We start from the raw sequence: 20,614 nt of genomic DNA, 5'->3' as shown, positions 1-20,614 counted from the left end.
CCATACCCGTGCTCGAGGGTTTCACCGAAGTGGTAAACGTCTGAGACCTGCATCACTTCGGGCTTTCCTCCAACATGCTGACACGCCGTGATATAACTGGAATACTGTTAAAAGGGGCGTTAAACCCAACTCACTCAAGTAATATATCTATATAATTATGCAAAACAATATGTATCGTTCCCTTGAGACTTACCTTAAGAGGTAACAAATGGTTGACGCCAATGGGATCTTACCCGTGAAGATCCGGGGTGGAATAGGTCTTCAGCAAACCCATGCTTGCCGTAAAAGGCGACTATGCTTGTCGTAAGAGGCGACAAACGGGATCGGGTGGTCAAGCATGTGGACTTGGTTGATGCATGTTATCGATCCCAATTGCGTGGATCGATGCTCATGATGTGAATCACTGGATTATCTTGTCCAGACCCGATTATTTACAGACCGCCGTCATATACATGTAGCTGGAATATTACTGAGTGCGGCGTTAACCAACAAACCAATCCACTAACTGTACATTTATTATCGGTAGAAGCCCATCACAGTGATAGTGTTCCTCGTTGTTTCAAAGCTGGGACAGCCTGATATGACGGATGTTATGTCTAAATGCAAGGACGCGGGACCGTGCACCTGCCACACAGTGTGACAAAGAGATAACAGATCTAGACAGACAAGCAGGCATGCACACAATGTTGAAGGGGCGGATATTTATTTACATTCTGTCATCATGTTACAACACATCCTGCTAACCCATGAAGATCCGGGTAGTATAGGTTTTCAGCAACCCATTCCTGCCGTAAAAGGCGACTATGCTTGTCGAAAGAGGCGACTAACGGGATCGGGTGGTCAAGCACGCTGACTTGGATGACGCATGTCATCGATCCCAATTGCGCCGATCGATGCTCATGATGTCAATCACTGGATTGCGTGGTCCAGACTTTATTATTTACAGACAGCTGTCATATTATAGCTGAAATATTGCTGAGTGCGGGGTTAAGCAACAATTAACCAACCAACCATCCTCTGGCATACAAACATTCTTGTTGTCAACAAGATGCTACAAGTCCATGTTTTCTTGCCTTTTAGAAATGCACAGTGGCACAACTTGAACCTACAATAGAAGAAACGACGTGTGGTGCGCGGATAACCAACAGAAAACACCAACGGGCCACTCACTGAGACAGTTTTTCACAAACAAGATACCTTATTTATATTTGTTAAATACACCTTTACTATCAGACATAAACACATAAACCATTAGAAGTACCATATTATTAACACAGAAAAGATACGTAGTAAAGATATGATTCTATTGTAAGGTTTTTGGAAAGGAGGGCTAGCATAGACAGTGAGTGAGTGAGTTTTGGTTTTACACCGCTTTTAGCAATATTCCAGCAAAATCACCAGAAATGGGCCAACCTTAAGTATTTATAGACGCTTCAATACTTATTTGTAATCCCTTTTGAATACATCACCAGACACGCGAAGATTCCGGGGTCTTCTGCATCCCATGCTTGCCGTAAAAGGCGACTATGCTTGTCGTAAGGCATGACTAACGGGATTGGGTGGTCAGGCTCGCTGACATGGTTGATGCATGTCATCGACCCAAATCGCGTGATATCAATCTTGATATGCATCAACTAAGTCAGCGAGCCTGACCACCCGATCCCATTAGTCGCCTTTTACGACAAGCATAGTCGCCTTTTACGGCAAGCATGGGTTGCTGAAGACCTATTCTACCCCGGATCTTCATGGGTCGAGTTTGCTGAGGAAGCTGATGCTGATACGGCTGCCGCCATCCAAGCTCTTGTTCCTGAGTGCCAGGGTCGGACCATCTATGCCTTGGAGGCGGCAACTGAAGACCCCAGCACAGGTACGTGGATTACACACTTATACTTATGTATATCTCTATGGACATTAATGAATATACTGATTGTACCTGTGTAAATGTGTATTGGTGAAAACCGAAACCTGATTTTTAACAATGATGGATCGTCGATTCTACATTAATAATACATGTATTGCACCTCAACTGGTGATTTTATGAACGTTTTAAGTTAATAAAATATCATGTTGTAGGTTGATGTACTCATTTTTGATGAGCAAAACAGGAAAGACAAATGGGTCTATAGTATGTTGTTTAGTACTACGGTGAACTTTTAATCGCGTAAACAATATAAGTGAGACTCATTTATGAATTACTGTTTTGATCATCAAATTAGGACCCGTGAAGATCCGGGTTAGAATCAATTTTCAACAATCAAGGCTGGAGAGTCTGAACAGGAAACTGACGAGATCGTGTGATCAGGCTCGCTGACTTGGTTGATGCATGCCATCGCATTCCCATTGCATGGATCGATGCTCATGATCAATCACTGGAACGTCAGGTCCAGATTATTTGCAGACCGCCGTCATTTAGCTGGAATATGGCTGAGCGCAAAGTTGAGAAACAGACAAACAAACAAATCACACAAACTAGTTGGCACACTCCCATGCCGTTAGGGTATGACACCATGCTATCATACAAGACTGACAACACGATCCAATTTACTCGCCTCTTACGACAAACAATGCTGGGTAACGGGTACCAATTTTAATCATCTGGTCCCCGTAAAAAGCGTCAATGCTTGTCGTAAGAGGCGACTAACGAGATCGGGTGGTCAGGCTCGCTGACCAGGTTGATGCATGCCATCGGATCCCCCTTGCATGTATCGATACTGATATCAATCTTTGGATTGTCTGGTCCAGACTCGATTATTTACAGACCGCCGTCATATAGCTGGAATATTGCTGAGTGTGGCGCTTAACAACAAACAAAGACATGGTTAATAGCGGTCCAAATATTCTTTTTAATGCCTCCGATTATAGTTTCATGCAGAGAGAGTGCGGTTGGAAACCTATTGTAGACTGCGATATGTTGAGGGACTAGGATGGTACACGCACTGTGCACTTGGGTTAACCTGCGTCATCTGATCGAATGTGATGACAAAAAGCAACATCACACATCGACCCTCTTGTAGTTCAAATTCATGATAGATATTTTATGATTCTTTAGGCTGATCTACATTTAATAGCCCTGTGGCACAGACTAGTCCAGATTACACCATTTGACACTTTTCGGTAATTATTTCGGAAAACTTTGCATTTGTGTAGCAGTTTGTTTTCCCGTGCAATAAAACACATACTCATATATACTGGCATTTTAGACGTAAGTTCAGTTTTTTAACCTACAGAATATTTGTTGTTTCCATATCAATTTAAATGGACGTTAATATTGACTGTTCGTAACCAGTTTTGAAAACCTGTTTGTTATTGAATAAAATATTGTTCATGGACATGAGTATTTCTGTCGTTCTTTAACACCTTACTTTACCTGGATTTGCGAAAGTAGGATCTCGGATTTTTTATGATAATTTCATCAGTTCAAAGAAATTTGATAAAAACAATTAGAAATTGGAAAATATATAGTCTATAAAAAATATAATGGAATAAAGTATTTACCCAATTTAGAAATTAGATATGTGAAATTGTTAGAGTTCCAGGATAAATTCATATACAAAGTTATTTACACAAAAAAGAATTACTCAGATGAAATTGATTGATAATGATGTGTGTCCCTTTTGCAACTGTAATTATAGCTAAGATCTTTTACATGTATTTTGTGATTGTGAATGAGTCCTTGGTATTTGTATGCAAGTTCAGTCATTTATAAAAAAGAGGCCTGAAACTTGATATCACTTTCACATGACATACTGGTATTGTCTTTGGACAATAAAATTGTTTGATATAGCAAACAATTTTATCTAATTTGATTCTGTTTTCATGTCTTCAAGTCAAGGTCCTGACACCATTGATCGATTGAAGCACAGCATAAAATATTGTAATTACAATTCTGAATACATTATACACTTGTTTATACCCATATATTCCCTGTTTAAGAATAATGACTCCCGATGCGTAAATTTTGTTAATATCACATGCTGTTGTGTCATAGATTCCTTAATATGGTCTCTTTATACCATTGAAATGGAATAAAAACTGTTTGAAAAATCAACAACCGCCTTTGTAACTGGTGTGAGGTGAGAGTGTTTGTTCGTTTGCTCAATTAACTTTGAACTAAAAACGTGAGTAACGACATTCTTAATTATATTCCACCCATCATTTGATACTTGACAATTTCAGGTAGAAAATGTATAATCCCCGCATCGACGTTATCATACATGACTAACACTCTGAGTAAAACCTGATCGTTGGTCGAAGCACGCGAGTTTTTTTACTTGAACGTTTGTAGCATATGTTACAGAGCAATTGATAACATAGCATGATGTGTAATTGGCTTCACAGGTCCATAGAATAGGAGATAGCATCAGTCACGTTTCACTGCACATGCGTAAGGCACACCTACAGTCAGTGTGTATATGACAAACCCATGATATAATCACACATGCTGTGCACATGTCTTTATTGCTTTGATTGTTTGTTCTTTTAAGCCGAAGTCAGCTGTATGGCGGTGGTCTATCCAGGCAATCCAATGAGAGTGTTTCTAACTGAAATACGCAATACACACTACCGTATACGAAATAACATGGCAACGAAGCATGGTTGCTTTGACTGCTTGTGGTTCTTTTAGCTAAACGATTTGGAAAATTTGTTTTGCGAAAAAAGGTGCAAAAACTGTGACGCATTGTTTAATATATAGTAGTCCTAAATCAGATGTCAATAACGTCATAAAGACGTTGTAAACTTGAGGAAGAGACAAAACTATTAATATCATAGTATTTAAATCAATCATGAAGTTTTAAATGACATTGCTCCAAACCGATTGCCGAGTAATCCCAACTCTGCTAAATTTAAATGTTGTGACCAGAACTATATTCACTGACCTATCCGATATCAGATTTTCAAAACAATACCTTTGATTAAGTTAGTATAAATAGTCAAATCTAATGAAAATTAAATGTTCACGTGTTGGCATGAGTCACTGTTACTGTGTGAGGTGAGGTGAAATTGGGTTTAACGTCGCGTCCAATATTATTGCACTTATATAATGACGTGCATGCACGTGTGTGTGTGCGTGTGTGTGTGTCTGCTTGTACTAGTCCGGACTGATACCGATTTATAGTGCTAGCTCACTGAGATACCATGCCGCAGTTTAACATGAATACCCCATTAAGACACAGCATAGTGACTCCGAGCCGACCAGTCATTGTTTAAGCCCCCTTATGCCGAGCGCCAGACAGGGTACCAACAAGTACCACCTTTTTTCGTCTTTTGGTATGACGCGGCCGGGAATCGAACCCTGGATCTTCCGCTCTCCAGGCGGACAGTCTACCACTAGACCACCGAGGCGGTCCTGTAACAGTGCGTGATCATAGTACAGTGTGTTGCCAAGGTGTTGTACGAGTGCCTGCCTTGATTGATTATCTGAATGTATTGGTCGCTTTTCAACGAGTGCACCTTTTGTTTAAGTGAAATTAGGTAACTCGAGCATCATGACTAGCGATGTGTCCAATCTTACCAAAATGTATTTTGAATCTGATTTGATTTGAATTGTATTGCTCACCACCGTTAACATGTTGATGTTTGCAATAAATTATCTAGTTCTGATTATAATTATGATCTGACCAAGGCCTACCTACATAGCTCATCCAATTATAGACGAAAGACAGATACTTGCAGCAAGAGCGTATGATGGTTCTATCCTTTCCATAAACAACAAGTAAATGCAAAGGATGGTGTTCTACTACATGTATTTTATTACACCTTCACGTCTTGTAATCTTATCTGACAACATTCATTGTTGATCCCCGAACGACGGCGCGATAAGGTAACCAGAAAAAGACGTATAAACCTGAAAAGCTCTTCCAAACACATACGCGTGTGCTCCTAGGGATCGTACCCATACCTGGTCCCCCTTCTTCAGTTGTAGTATAGCAGAGTTGCTACCACCATCATATTCATGACTGGAATAAGCATGAACAGTCACAACAACATTGTTGTTGTGCATGAGCTCCAGCCATAGCGATTTTTTCTTTTGAGATAGAGCGTGGACTTGAAAGCTGTAGATCCCGCTCTGAGGACATTTGAACTTCCCCGTGTGTCTGTCGTATGCCTTGCCAACGTTCAGGAAGATGTTGTTGTTCCGAAGGACTTGTCCACGGGTAAGCACCACATCATGCGACAGACCAGTTGAAAAGGCAATCTGGTAGACTGGTTTACCCATCGCAGCTGAAACATAATATATTTTCATTGAAAATAACCAACGATTTATTTAAAATTACTCATAATTTCTCCCATGTAAGTGAATTATCCCTATCAACCAAGTCATTGAGCATGACCACCCGATCCCGTTAATAGCCTCCCACGACTAGCATAGTCGCCTTTTACGGCAAGCATGGGTTACTGATGACCTTTTCTACCCCGGATCTTCACGGGTATCTGGAAAATCCATATACAGATTTGTATATCAACAAGAATATATATTGTTCTGGTCATGGTAGGTCATTAACATTATTTGAATCTTTATGCCATCTATCAATCTATAGGTATCTTGTTCAGCAAACATTACCTGCACCTCGGCACAGTAGCTGGTGTCACAGGAAAAATCAATACTGTCGATAGTGCGTCGGTAGAGATGACTTTCCCTCGATTTTCATATTCATATTTCAATTTAATAATACAGCGTCCGCCCGGAGAACGGAAGGTTCTAGGTTCGATGGTACTTGTTGTTACCCTGTCTGGCGCTCGGCTTTAAGGGGCTAAAACAAGGCCTGGTCGGCTTGGAGTCAGTATTCTGTGTCTGAGTGGGGTATCCATGTTAAACTGCGGCATGGTATCTCAGTGGGCTAGCACTATAAATCGGCATCAGTCCGGGCTAGTACAAGCAGCCACACACACACACTGCACGTCACTGTATAAGTGCAATAATCTTGAACGCGACGATAAACCCAATTTCTCCTCACCACCTATAATAATACTCAATAGTTTGTAAATAAAGATGTGCAACGAAATCTAAACGAATGTTTAGCTGATAACTTACATGGTTGGTTGATTGGTTTCTTGTTTAACGCCGCACTCAGCAATACTCCAGCTTTATGATGGGGGTCTTTAAATAATCGAGTCTGGACCAGACAATCCAGTGATTGATCTCATGAGCATCGATCCACGCAATTGGGATCGATTACATGCATCAACCAAGTCAGTGAGCCTGACCACCCGATCCCGATAGTCGCCAAGCATAGTCGCCTTTTACAGCAAGCTTGGGTTGCTGAAGACCTATTCTACCGCGGATCTTCACGGGCCGTGTACATACGTAACAAGTACTTGTTGGAAACTGAAAACCACAGTTTCTCGTCTGTAAATGTTAATAGCAAATGATTATCGTACGTTTTACCATTGTGGAAAAAAACCCTACTGAAACGTGCAGGGTGCAGGGAAGAAATTATGGATCGAATCTGCAAACACATGCTTAGGTTTTCGTTGAAAAATACCACGGCCAATAAGGGCACAGAATTCTGAGTCACCTACAGTTAGTGGTTCTTGATTATGTAAGCATTACGGACATATATGTTCCTATGGGAAATACGTTTATGGGTTATACATATACCTGGATGTTTGATTGAGTACAGCTTACATAATGTTACAATTCCTAAGGTCACTGCTGTTGGCAGATTTACCCGATTTCAACTTGCCCAAAGGTACCACCAACCACATGAAGACTCGTGATTTGTTAGTCATCTTTGAATGCAGGAGCAATGAATAAATACTGATTATGCATGTATCCGTTTTATTTAATTAGCATTTCCCTTTGTGTTAACAGGTATTAAGAAGAAGGCGGTGGGCACAGTGTAACACTATAAGACAAAGTACCGACTAATTTGTTTAACAAATACAATCCCCTTGTCAACAAAGGATACCCCTTATGGAATATCTAACCTGCTGTTCAGAGGGACCCTCTCGATGTTCAATCATCACCGTTGCATATAATTGTACGTAAGTTATTTTCCACTTACCCGCAAGGACCACCAACCCTAGGAAGATACTGCATAGGTTCATCTCTGCAAGTGTTAGGTATACCTTCGTGCAGAGATGGTTATAAAGCATACAGGTGCGAAAGTCTTTAGCACGGGTGTACCAGGATATAGATGCAATCACTGCAACATGTGCTCGTGTCTGTCAGTGAATATAACACATATGTATTTACGTATTGAAGTATGGCGTGAAATTACTGCCACGTGAATTGAAACAGTCAAAATAAATTCATGAAACTTTGTGCAATTCTTGTAATTCATTAATTGTTCATTAAATATGGAGGCATGTAGAAGTAATACAAGATCCCATCTGCACCAAACTACTATTGCCGTCACAAAAAAATTACGTATTTACTTTTTTTATTATGTTCATTTCACCAGACCGTAGACGTAGGTTCATTACATATATACATATATATCTAGGGGGCACGGGTGGCCCAGTCGTCTAAGGCACCGCGATTCGCTGTGCAGAGTTGTGTCCCTTGGGCACGCCTGAAACCTGTGACTGTGGGTTCGATTCCCGCTTCGCCCCGCTTATGTTTCGAGGCTTGTCAGCACCATACCCGTGCTCGAGGGTTTCACCGAAGTGGTAAACGTCTGAGACCTGCATCACTTCGGGCTTTCCTCCAACATGCTGACACGCCGTGATATAACTGGAATATTGTTAAAAGCGGCGTTAAACCCAACTCACTCACTGTAATATATCTATATAATTATGCAAAACAATATGTATCGTTCCCTTGAGGCTTACCTTAAGAGGTAACAAATGGTCGACGCCCCGTCCCTTAAAGTTGATGTTCGCATGGCGTTCATTAGGACTCTTCTAGACACCTCCACTACTATCCAGGAAGTCCAAAATGAATCTGGACTCATCCGAAAACTTCACATGAGACCATCGGCTAATACCCCAGCTTAATCTACCCCCGAAACACCTTTGGCGCCTGGCCAGAAAGTGTCGTACAGCACGGCTCGCCCATCATGCCAATTTATAGCACTAGCTCACTGAGATACCATGCCGCAGTTTAACATGAATACACCACACATACACAGTATACTGCCTCCGAGCCGACCAGTCCTTGTTTTAGCCCCTTAATGCCGAGCGCCAGACAGGGTAACAACAAATACCATCTTTTAACGTCTTTTGGTATGACGCGGCCGGGGATCCAACCGGATCTTCCGCTCTTTTGTTATTTACTTAATTACAAATTACATCTATTCCTGGACTTGCCACTGTTCGGGTTAACCTTGGCTTTGCACTTGGAAACAGGAAACAATACGTTAATGGTTAAATTTTACAGGAGCTAAACTGCAACACAAAACAATGCTGGTTGATGTCAATATATGTTTCAAAAGTTGAGAGAGGAAAGTTTAATAGATGAAATGGTAACATTCGAAATCACCCAATTTATGTTACATAAAGCTGTTTGATTATTTCTTCTCACAAGTCCAACTAGACAGCCCCCTTTGTTTGATGCTTCTAATTCAGGACAACAGGGCCAGTGGGACATCAGTCGCAATAACACATAACACCCCAATGGGATCTTACCCGTGAAGATCCGGGGTGGAATAGGTCTTCAGCAACCCATGCTTGCCGTAAAAGGCGACTATGCTTGTCGTAAGAGGCGACAAACGGGATCGGGTGGTCAAGCATGTTGACTTGGTTTATGCATGTTATCGATCCCCATTGCGTGGATCGATGCTCATGATGTCAATCACTGGATTATCTTGTCAAGACCCGATTATTTACAGACCGCCGTCATATAGCTGGAATATTACTGAGTGCGGCGTTAACCAACCAACCAATCCACTAACTGTACATTTATTATCGGTAGAAGCCCATCACAGTGATAGTGTCCCTCGTTGTTTCAAAGCTGGGACAGCCTGATATGACGGATGTTATGTCTAAATGCAAGTACGCGGGACCGTGCACCTGCCACACAGTGTGACAAACAGATAACAGACAGACATGCAGGCACGCTGCACAATGTTGAAGGGGCGGATATTTATTTACATTCTGTCATCATGTTACTACACATCCTGCTAACCCGTGAAGATCCGGCGTAGAAAAGGTCTTCAGCAACCCATTCCTGCCGTAAAAGGCGACTATGCTTGTCGTAAGAGGCGACTAACGGGATCGGGTGGTCAAGCACGCTGACTTGGTTGATGCATGTCATCGATCCCAATTGCGCCGATCGATGCTCATGAAGTCAATCACTGGATTGTCTGGTCCAAACTCGATTATTCACAGACAGCTGTCATATTATAGCTGGAATATTGCTGAGTGCGGGGTTAAACAACAATCAAACAACAAACCATTCTCTGGCATACATACATTCTTGTTGTCAACAAGATGCTACAAGTCCATGTTTTCTTGCCTTTTAGAAATGCACAGTGGCACAACTTGAACCTACAACAGAAGCAACGACATGTGGTGCGCGGATAACCATCAGATACACCAACGGACCACTCACTGAGACACAATTTTTCACAAACAAGGTACCTTAGTTATATTTGTTAAATACACCTTTACTATCTGACATAGACACATACAAGATTAGAAGTTCCATATTATTAAAACCGAAAAGCTACGTAAAGATATGTTTCTCTTGTAAGAGATACAGGTTTTTGGAAAGGAGGGCTAGCATATACAGTGAGCGAGTGAGTTTTCGTTTTACGCCGCTTTTAGCAATATTCCAGCAATATCACAAGAAATGGGCTTCACACATTGTACCCATGCCGGGAATCGAACCCGGGTCTTCGGCGTGACGAGCGAACGCTTTAACCACTAGGCTACCCGACCGCCTCTACATACATTACTTGCTAGATGAATGCAAAGAAATCGCGAAACATTAAGCGTTTCCCAGTCGTGTTATGTAATCGGGTGCAAGCGTATACCAAATGAGTTGGATACATTTAGTTTTTTGTACGTTTATATGTCAGTTTGCTTCCCCAACCATTCTCAAAGCTACATACATCCGGATATAAGTATTTATAGACGCTTCAATACTCATTTGTAATCCCTTTTGAATACATCACCAGACCCGCGAAGATTCCGGGGTAGAATAGGTCTTCAGCAACCAATGCTTGCCGTAAAAGGTGTCTATTCTTGTCGTAAAAGGCGACTAACGGTATCGGGTGGTCATGCTCGCTGACGAAGTTGATGCATGTCATCGATCCAAATCGCGTGATATCAGTCTTTGGATTGTTTGGTCCAGACTCGATTATTTACAGACCCCCGTCATATATCTGGAAAATTGCTGAGTGCGGCGTTAAACAACAAACCAAGAACAACCAATACATCACCTGTTTTTCTATCCAATTTCATGTAACATTTAATACTCTCAGATAAGACCAGATACGAGCCGCCACCACGTCCTGCTACATACAACGCCTGACCCCGATGCCAGAAGGGGTAACTTATATGCTTAATCTTGTTTCCAATTATATAACCAGTCATTTCATCGATCATTTAATAAGAAAGATAGATATATTAAATTACATCAAATTATCTTTTTTTAATATTAGATTGACTATGCTATGACTACTTTGACTGAGTTTGCTGAGGTTGGTTTGTTGTTTTACGCCGCACTCAGCAATATTCCAGCTATATGACGGCGGTCTGTAAATAATCGAGTCTGGACCAGACAATCCAGTGATAAATTCATGAGCAAAGATCTACGCAATTGGGATCGATGACATGCATCAACCAAGTCAGCGAGCATGACCACCCGATCCCATTAGTCGCCTTTTACGACTAGCATAGTCGCCTTTTACGGCAAGCATGGGTTGCTGAAGACCTATTCTACCCCGGATCTTCACGGGTCGAGATGGCTGAGGAAGCTGATCCTGATACGGCTGCCGCCATCCAAGCTCTTGTTCCTGAGTGCCAGGGTCGGACCATCTATGCCTTGGAGGCGGCAACTGAAGACCCCAGCACAGGTACGTGGATTACACACTTATACTTATGTATATCTCTATGAACATTAATGAAATATACTGATTGTACCTGTGTAAATGTGTATTGGAGAAAACTGAAACCTGATTTTAACAATGTTGAATCGTCGATTCTACATTAATAATACATGTATTGCTTTAAACACCTAAACTGGCGATTTTATGAACGTTTTAAGTTCATTAAATATCATGTTTTAAGTTGATGTACTCATTTTTGATGAGCAAAACAGGAATTACGAATGGGTCTATAGTATGTTGTTTAGTACTACGGTGAACTTTTAATCGCGTAAACAATATACGATAGACCTATTTATCAATTACTGTTTTGATCATCAAATTAGGACCCGTGAACATCCCGGTTAGAATCAATTTTCAGCAATCCAGTCTGGAGAGTCTGAACAGGAAACTGACGAGATCGTGTGATCAGGCTTGCTGACTTGGTTGATGCATGCCATCGCATTCCCATTGCATTGATCGATGCTCATGATATCAATCACTGGATCGTCAGGTCCAGATTATTTGCAGACCGCCGTCATTTAGCTGGAATATGGCTGAGCGCGAAGTTGAGAAACAGACAAACAAACAAATCACACAAATAAGTTGGCACACTCCCATGCCGTTAGGGTATGACACCATGCTATCATACAAGACTGACAACTCGATCCAATTAACTCGCCTCTTACGACAAACAGTGCTGGGTAACTGGTACCAATTTTAATCATCTGGTCCCTGTAAAAAGCGTCAATGCTTGTCGTAAGAGGCGACTAACGAGATCGGGTGGTCAGGCTCGCTGACGAGGTTGATGCATGTCATCGATGAATATACTGATTATACCTGTGTAAATGTGTATTGGAGAAAACTGAAACCTGATTTTTAACAATGATGAATCGTCGATTCTACATTAATAATACATGTATTGCTTTAAACACCTAAACTGGCGATTTTATGAACGTTTTAAGTTCATTAAATATCACGTTTTAAGTTGATGTACTCATTTTTGATGAGCAAAACAGGAATTACAAATGGGTCTATAGTATGTTGTTTAGTACTACGGTGAACTTTTTAATCGCGTAAACAATATAAGATAGACCCATTTATGAATTACTGTTTTGATCATCAAATTAGGACCCGTGAAGATCCGGGTTAGAATCAATTTTCAGCAATCCAGGCTGGGGAGTCTGAACAGGCAACTGACGAGATCGTGTGATCAGTCTCGCTGACTTGGTTGATGCATGCCATCGCATCCCCATTGCATTGATCGATGCTCATGATATCAATCAAAGTGATGTCTGGAATCATTTAGCTGGAATATTGCTGAGCGCGAAGTTAAGAAACAGACAAACAAACAAATCACACAAATCAGTTGGCACACTTCCATGCCGTTAGGGTATGAACCAATGCTATCATACAAGACTGACAACTCGATCCAATTTACTCGCCTCTTACGACAAACAGTGCTGGGTAACGGGTACCAATTTTATTCATCTGGTCCCCGTAAAAAGCGTCATTGCTTGTCATAAGAGGTGACTAACGAGATCGGTTGGCCAGGCTCGCTGATGAGGTTGATGCATGCCTATATCGCATCCCCATTGCATGGATCGATGCTCATGATATCAATCACTGGATTGTCTGGTCTAGACTCTGTTAGTTACAGACAGCCTGGAATTACCTGGAATTGCGAATGTAGGATCTCGGCTTTTTTATGATAATTTCATCAGTTCAAAGAAATTTGATAAAAAAATTGAGTAATGGGAAAATATATAATCTATAAAAAATATAATGGAATAAAGTATTTACCCAATTTAGAAATTAGATATGTGAAATTGTTAGAGTTTCAGGATAAATTCATATACAAAGTTACTTACACAAAAAAGAATTACTCAGATGAAATTGATTGATAATGATGTGTCTCCCTTTTCCAACGGTAATTATAGCTAAGATCTTTTACATGTATTTTGTGATTGTGAATGTGTCCTTGGAATTTGTATGCAAGTTCAGTCATTTATAAAAAAGAGGCCTGAAACTTGATATTACTTTCACATGACATGCTGGTATTGTCTTTGGACAATAAAATTGTTTGCTATAGCAAACAATTTTATCTAATTTGATTCTGTTTTCATGTCTTCAAGTCAAGTTTCTTACACCATTGATCGATTGAAGCACAGCGTAAAATATCGTAATTACAATTCTGAATACATTATACACTTGTTTATACCCATATATTCCCTGTTTAAGAATAATGACTCCCACCATGTACAATTTTGTTAATATCACATGCTGTTGTGTCATAGATTCCTTAATATGGTCTCTGTATACTATTGAAATGGAAAAAAAACTGTTTGAAAAAACAACAACCACCTTTGTAACTGGTGTGAGGTGAGAGTGTTTGTTCGTTTGCTCAATTAACTTTGAACTAAAAAAGTGAGTAACAACATCCTTACTTATATTCCACCCATCATTTGATACTTGACAATTTAAGGTAGAAAGTGTATAATCCCGCATCGACGTTATCATGCATGACTAACACTCTGAGTAAAACCTGATCGTTGGTCGAAGCACGCGAGTTTTAAACGTGAGCTGACTTGAACGTTTGTAGCATATGTTACAGAGCAATTAATAACATAGCATGATGTGTAATTGGCTTCACAGGTCCATAGAATTGGAGATAGCATCAGTCACGTTTCACTGCACATGCGTAAGGTCAGTGTGTATATGACACACCCATGATATCACCACACATGCTGTGCACATGTCTTTATTGCTTTATTCATTTGCTCTTTTAAGCCGGATTCAGCAGTATGGCGGTGGTCTGTCCAGGCAATCCAATGAGAGTGTTTCTAACTGAAATACGCAATACACACTACCGTATACGAAATAACATGGCAACGAAGTATGGTTGCTTTGTCTGCTTGTGGTTCTTCTTGCTAAACGATTTTGGAAATTTGTTTTGCGAAAAAAGGTGCAAAAGATGTGACACATTTGATATATTGTTGTCCTAAATCAGATGTCAATAACGTCATAAAGACGTTGTATACTTGAGGAAGAGACAAAACTATCAATATCATAGTATCGAAATCAATCATGAAGTTATAAATGACATTGCTCCAAACCGATTGCCGAGTAATACTAAACTCTGCCAAATTTAAAATATTGTGACCAGAACTATATTCACTTACCTATCCGATTCCAGAGATTTTCAAAACAATACCTTTGATTAATTTTGCATAAATAATCAAATCTAATGAAAATTAAATGTTCACGTGTTGGCATGAGTCACTGTTACTGTGTGAGGTGAGGTGAAATTGGGTTTAACGTCGCGTCCAAGATCATTGCACTTATATAGCGACGTGCATGCACGTGTGTGTGTGTGTGCGTGTGTGCGTGACTGCTTGTACTAGTCCGGAATAATGCCGATTTATAGTGCTAGCTCACTGAGATACCATGCCGCAGTTTAACATGAGTACCCCGTTCAGACACAGTAAACTGACTCTGTGCCGACTAGTCCTTGTTTGAGCCCTTTTATGCTGAGCGACAGAAAGGTTTATCAACAAGTACCCCCTTTTAACGTCTTTTGGTATGACGCGACCGAGAATCGAACAGCGGATCTTCCGCTCTCCGGGCGGACACTCTACCACAAGACCACAAAGGCGGTCCTGTAACTGTACGTGATCATAGTACAGTGTGCTGCCAAGGTGTTTTATGAGTGAGTGCCTTGATTGATTATCTGAGTGTATTGGTCGCTTTTCAACGACTGCACCTTTTGTCTAAGTGAAATTAAGTAACGCGAGCATCATGACTAGTGATGTGTCAAATCTTACCAAAATGTATTTTGAACCTGATTTGATTTGATTTGTATTGCTCACCACCGTTAACATGTTGATGTTTGCAATACATTATAATCTCTAGTTCTGATTATAACTATGATCTGACCAAGGCCTACCTACATAGCTCATCCATTTATAGATGAAAGACAAATGCTGGCAGCAAGAGCGTATGATCGATGGTTCTATCCTTTCCATAAACAACAAGTAAATGCAAAGGATGGTGTTATACTACATGTATTTTATTACACCTTCACGTCTTGTAATCTTATCTGACAACATCTCCGAACGATGGCGCGATAAGGTAGCCAGAAAATGACGTATAAACCTGGTTAGATCTTCCAAACACATACGCGTGTGCTCCTCCGGATCGTACCCATACCTTATCCCCCTTCTTCAGTTGCAGTATAGCGGAGTTGCTAGCACCGTCATATTCATGACTGGAATGAGCATAAACACCCACAACAAGATTGTTGTTGTGCACAAGATCCAGCCATAGCCATTTCTTGTGTGGAGTTATAGCGTGGACTTGGAAGCTGTAGATCCCACTCTGAGGACATTTGAACTTCCCTGTATGTCTGTCGTAAGCCTTGCCAACGTTCAGGAAGATGTTGTTGTTCCGAAGGACTTGTCCACGGGTAATCAATACATCATGCGACAGACCAGTTGAAAAGGCAATCTGGTACACTGGTTTACCCATTGCAGCTGAAACAAAATATATTTTCATTGAAAGTAACCAACGATTTATTGGGAATTACTCATTATTTCTCCCGGGTAAATGAATTATCTATATCCCCTGCGTTTAGGTGCGCATTCAACACAGAGAGATAATATTTATATTCCGACTTTCGTGACTTTCAAACCAAAATTGAAGAAAAAGTATAACATTTACAAAAAGCTTGTCGATCTTCTTTTATCCTGTAAATAATTAGTATCAATTTCATAGCTTTTGAAGAAATAATATATTTTTTAATAAACTTCACCAAAATCACGCCATATCTGATGAATCAGCTTTGTAAATGGTCAATGTATGATATTTGTGCAGATACTAGAACTTTACGCATATCGAATGTCGATATCATGATATGTTGATTTCCACTTCATAGGATGAATTCTTATTGTTAAATGAGAGTTTCAGGATGCCAGTTAAGAGTTTTATATTACAGATGATAAAATCAAGTTTTAGGGTCATATGAAATGACAATGAAATGGCTCTTGCTCTGCCACTTGGTTCATGTATTCATCATACGCTAAAGGTGTGGGGCTTTGCTCATGGCATCAGCCACTGGTTTGTCTGACTCGATTTTATTTATTTGCATCTCGCATTGCTAATAACTTAAACCAATATATAACATGTAAAGGGGGAAGGGACCACGTTTGCCTAGTACAGTAGATTTCTTTACCCTCAAAAGCCTCTTACATACCTTTATCTGTACATAGTTTAATATTTAAAACACTCGTATATCAGATTCACTAAGTAGAGTGAGTGAGTGAGTGAGTTTGGTTTTACGGCCCTTTAAGCAATATTCCAGCAATATCACGGCGGGGGACACCAGAAAATGGGCTTCACATGTTGTACCAATGTCGGAAATCGAACCCGGATTGACGAGCGAACGCTTTAACTACTAGGCTACCCGACCACAAGTAGAACTTGTGCAACTTTAGTAACGATTATCAGCAAAAACAGGTAATCAGGGATTGGCTTAAAATTTATTGGCTTTAAAAGTTATAATAAAACATAGAACAATATCTTCTCAGCCCATGTGCTGGCATTTACATGGCCCCAAAACAAATTTTAATAAAAAGTAACTCCCAGGTATTTTATAACATGAAATACATTCTAACAGCTTCCGGTAATACCACTTTTCACTTTTTGCCAGGATACCCCATTCTTAAAAAATACACCTTTTGTCTTTTACTAATAAATAGCAAATATTTTCATTTGACACCATATTTTCTATCATAAATAAGAACACCACCACAAATGAACAGTAAGAAGAACAAATGCACTATGTCTTGATATGACTGAATGCCAAAAATACAAGATGATTCGATTTCCTGTGCTATCTCACTAATGGACATAAATAGTGGCTGAGAACACAAACTTGACGAACACCAGTGCTACATTCAAACAAATCTAACAAAGAAACTTTACACATAATTGGACTTCAGGATAAATAGACTGAGCACATTTTAATATTTTGGATGAAACAGCCTTCTATTTAGTACTGTCCATCTTGTTCAACAAACATTACCCGCGCCTCGGCACAGTAGCTGGCGTCACAGGAAAAATCAATAGTGTCGATAATGCGTCGGAAGAGATGACTTTCCCTCGATTTTCATATTCATATTTCACTTTAATGATACAGCGTCCGCCCGGAGAGCGGAAGGTTCGTGATTCGATGGTACTTGTTGTACCCCATTTCAGCTCACCATCTTTGATAATACACAATAGATTGTATCTAAAGATGTACAACGAAATCTAATCGAATGTTGAGCTGATAACTTACATGGATCAAATATGAGCGACATCCGCAATTTCATGTCACAGACAATGGGACTGTCTCAAACTATTTTGTAAATTATTTCAAATTCACACAACTGTGATTTAGCGATGCACTGTTGTTCATTGTTTTGTTAGTGAACACATGTCAGCATATGTTGTCTTAAAATGAACTTTCAAGTCAAATTTAAAAAAATAAATGAAAGTTTCGTAAAATGCCTTGCATCAACCCACCCTTGCCCGTCCAAATGATCTTAAATGTGTGACATCCGGTGACGACCCAGTCAACTGCATTCCTTATTACAGCTGTTATCAAGTATTGGAGTAGGCATTGTGCCACAGCAGATTTCTAGAATACGTGTGTACTGACGTTGGTTGGTTGGTTTGGTTTGTTCTTTAACGCCACACTCTCCAATATTCCAGCTATATGACGGCGGTCTGTAAATAATCGAGTCTGGACCAGACAATCAGAGTGATTGACAACATCAAAATCGTTGGGATCGGTGACAGCGTCAAACAAGTCAGCGAGCCTGAACACCCGATCCCGTTAGTCGCCTCTTACGACAAGCATAGTCGCCTTTTGCAGCAAGCTTGGGTTGCTGAAGACCTATTCTACCCCGGATCTTCACGTGCCGTTACATACATAACATTATGGAGACGGGTGAATGAAAATAGAGTTAATTGACAAGTACTTGCAAGAAGAAACCTACGGTCTCTCGTCTGTAAATTTTAATAGCAAATGCTATTTCCTGGGTGCTTATCGTACGTTTTACCATTGTGGAAAAACTATGATACGTGCAGGGTTGATGTGTATTTGAGAACATAATGGATCCAATCAACAAACACATGCTTATGTTTCCGTTGAAAAATACCACGGCCAATAAGGGAACAGAATTTTGATTCTACCCTTAAGATATAAAATTCTACTGTAGTGTCGTTTAATACGCAGGTCGGTTTTTTGCGTGTAGGCATACAGTAAGTGGTTCTTGATTTAGTAAGCATTACGGAAATATATTTTCCTATGGGAAACACGTTTATGGGTTATACATATACCTGGATGTGTGTTTGTGTGTAGCTTACATTATGTTACAATTCATATGAGTAAGGTCACTGCTGTTGGCAGATTTAACCGATTTTAACTTGTCCAAAAGTACCACCAACCGTATGAAGACCGTATTTGTTAGTCATCTTTGAAAGCAGGACCAATGAATACATACTGATTATGCATGTAGCCGTTTTTTTTAATTAACATTTCCCTTTGTGTTAACAGGTATTAGGAAAAAGGCGGTGGACACAGTGTAACACTGTGAGACAAAGTAACTACTAATTTTTTTAACATATACAATCCGCATATCAACAAAGGATGTCCCTTATGGAAAATAAGTATCTAACTCACTGTCTAGGGGGACCCTCTCGATGTTCAATCATCACCGTTGCATATAATTGTACATAAGTTATTTTCCACTTACCCGCAAGGACCACCAACCCAAGGAAGATACTGCATAGGTTCATCTCTGCAAGTGTTAGGTATACCTTCGTGCAGAGATGGTTATAAAGCATACAGGTGTGAAAGTCATTAGCATGGGTGTACCAGGATATAGATACAATCACTGCAACATGTGCTCGTGTCTGTCAGTGAATATAACACATATGTATTTACGTATTGAAGTGTGGCGAGAACTTACTGCCACGTGAATTGAAACAGTCAAAACAAATTCATGAAACATTGTGCAATTCTTGTAATTCAATAATTGTTCATTAAATATGGAGGCATGTAGAAGTAATCCAAGATCCCATCTGTATCCTTACTCCTATTGCCGCCACTAACAAAGATTACGTATTTACTTTTTTTATTATGTTCATGTCAACAGACGTGAACGTAGGTTCATTACATATATACATATACATACATAAATTATATATATTTAGGGGGCACGGGTGGCCCAGTCGTCTAAGGCGCCGCGTTTCGCTTCGCAGAGTTGCGTCCTTTGGGCACGCCAGAAAGCTATGATTGGGGGTTCGAATCCCGATTTTGTTTCGAGGCTTGTCAGCACCATACCCGTGCTCGAGGGTTTCACCGAAGTGGTAAACGTCTGAGACCTGCATCACTTCGGGCTTTCCTCCAACATTAATCAAACACGCCGTGATATAACTTGAATACTGTTAAAAGCGGCGTTAAACCAAACTCACTCACTGTAGTATAGCTATATAATTATGCAAAACAATAATATGTATAGTTCCCTTAAGGCTTGCATTATATTAGGCCTTTTATTCTTAATTCAGAATAAGTGCGTTTGTTTAGAAAAGTTCGG

At 40.2% G+C, this 20,614-nt stretch overlaps 1 protein-coding gene across 1 annotated transcript; it reads right to left on the bottom strand.

Annotated features, from left to right (window-relative positions):
- Positions 1-5,740: 5,740 nt before the first annotated feature.
- Positions 5,741-19,844, bottom strand: LOC124150897. The gene is made up of 4 exons (XM_048393766.1): positions 19,772-19,844; positions 16,070-16,504; positions 8,007-8,147; positions 5,741-6,222 (listed from the first exon to the last, which is right to left on the bottom strand). The coding sequence occupies exons 1-4, from the start codon at positions 19,812-19,814 to the stop codon at positions 5,789-5,791; spliced, it is 1,053 nt and encodes a 350-aa protein (XP_048249723.1). The 5' UTR covers positions 19,815-19,844; the 3' UTR covers positions 5,741-5,788.
- Positions 19,845-20,614: the final 770 nt, after the last annotated feature.

The sequence above is a fragment of the Haliotis rufescens genome, unplaced genomic scaffold (assembly GCF_023055435.1).
Source record: "Haliotis rufescens isolate VD_foot unplaced genomic scaffold, xgHalRufe1.0.p SCAF_12, whole genome shotgun sequence".
NCBI classification, from domain to species: Eukaryota; Metazoa; Mollusca; class Gastropoda; order Lepetellida; family Haliotidae; genus Haliotis; species Haliotis rufescens.
The sequence above is the reverse complement of the archived record's forward strand: the minus strand, read 5'-3'. Positions and strand labels throughout refer to the sequence as shown.

Coding starts and splice junctions, on each gene's coding strand:
- LOC124150897 (XM_048393766.1), bottom strand. CDS start 19,814: ATGAACCTATGCAGTATCTTCCTTGGGTTGGTGGTCCTTGCGG. Junction 16,505..19,771: donor TGGGTTGGTGGTCCTTGCGG/GTAAGTGGAAAA, acceptor ATTTTGTTTCAG/CTGCAATGGGTAAACCAGTG. Junction 8,148..16,069: donor GTTCGGAGATGTTGTCAGAT/AAGATTACAAGA, acceptor CACATGTTGCAG/TGATTGCATCTATATCCTGG.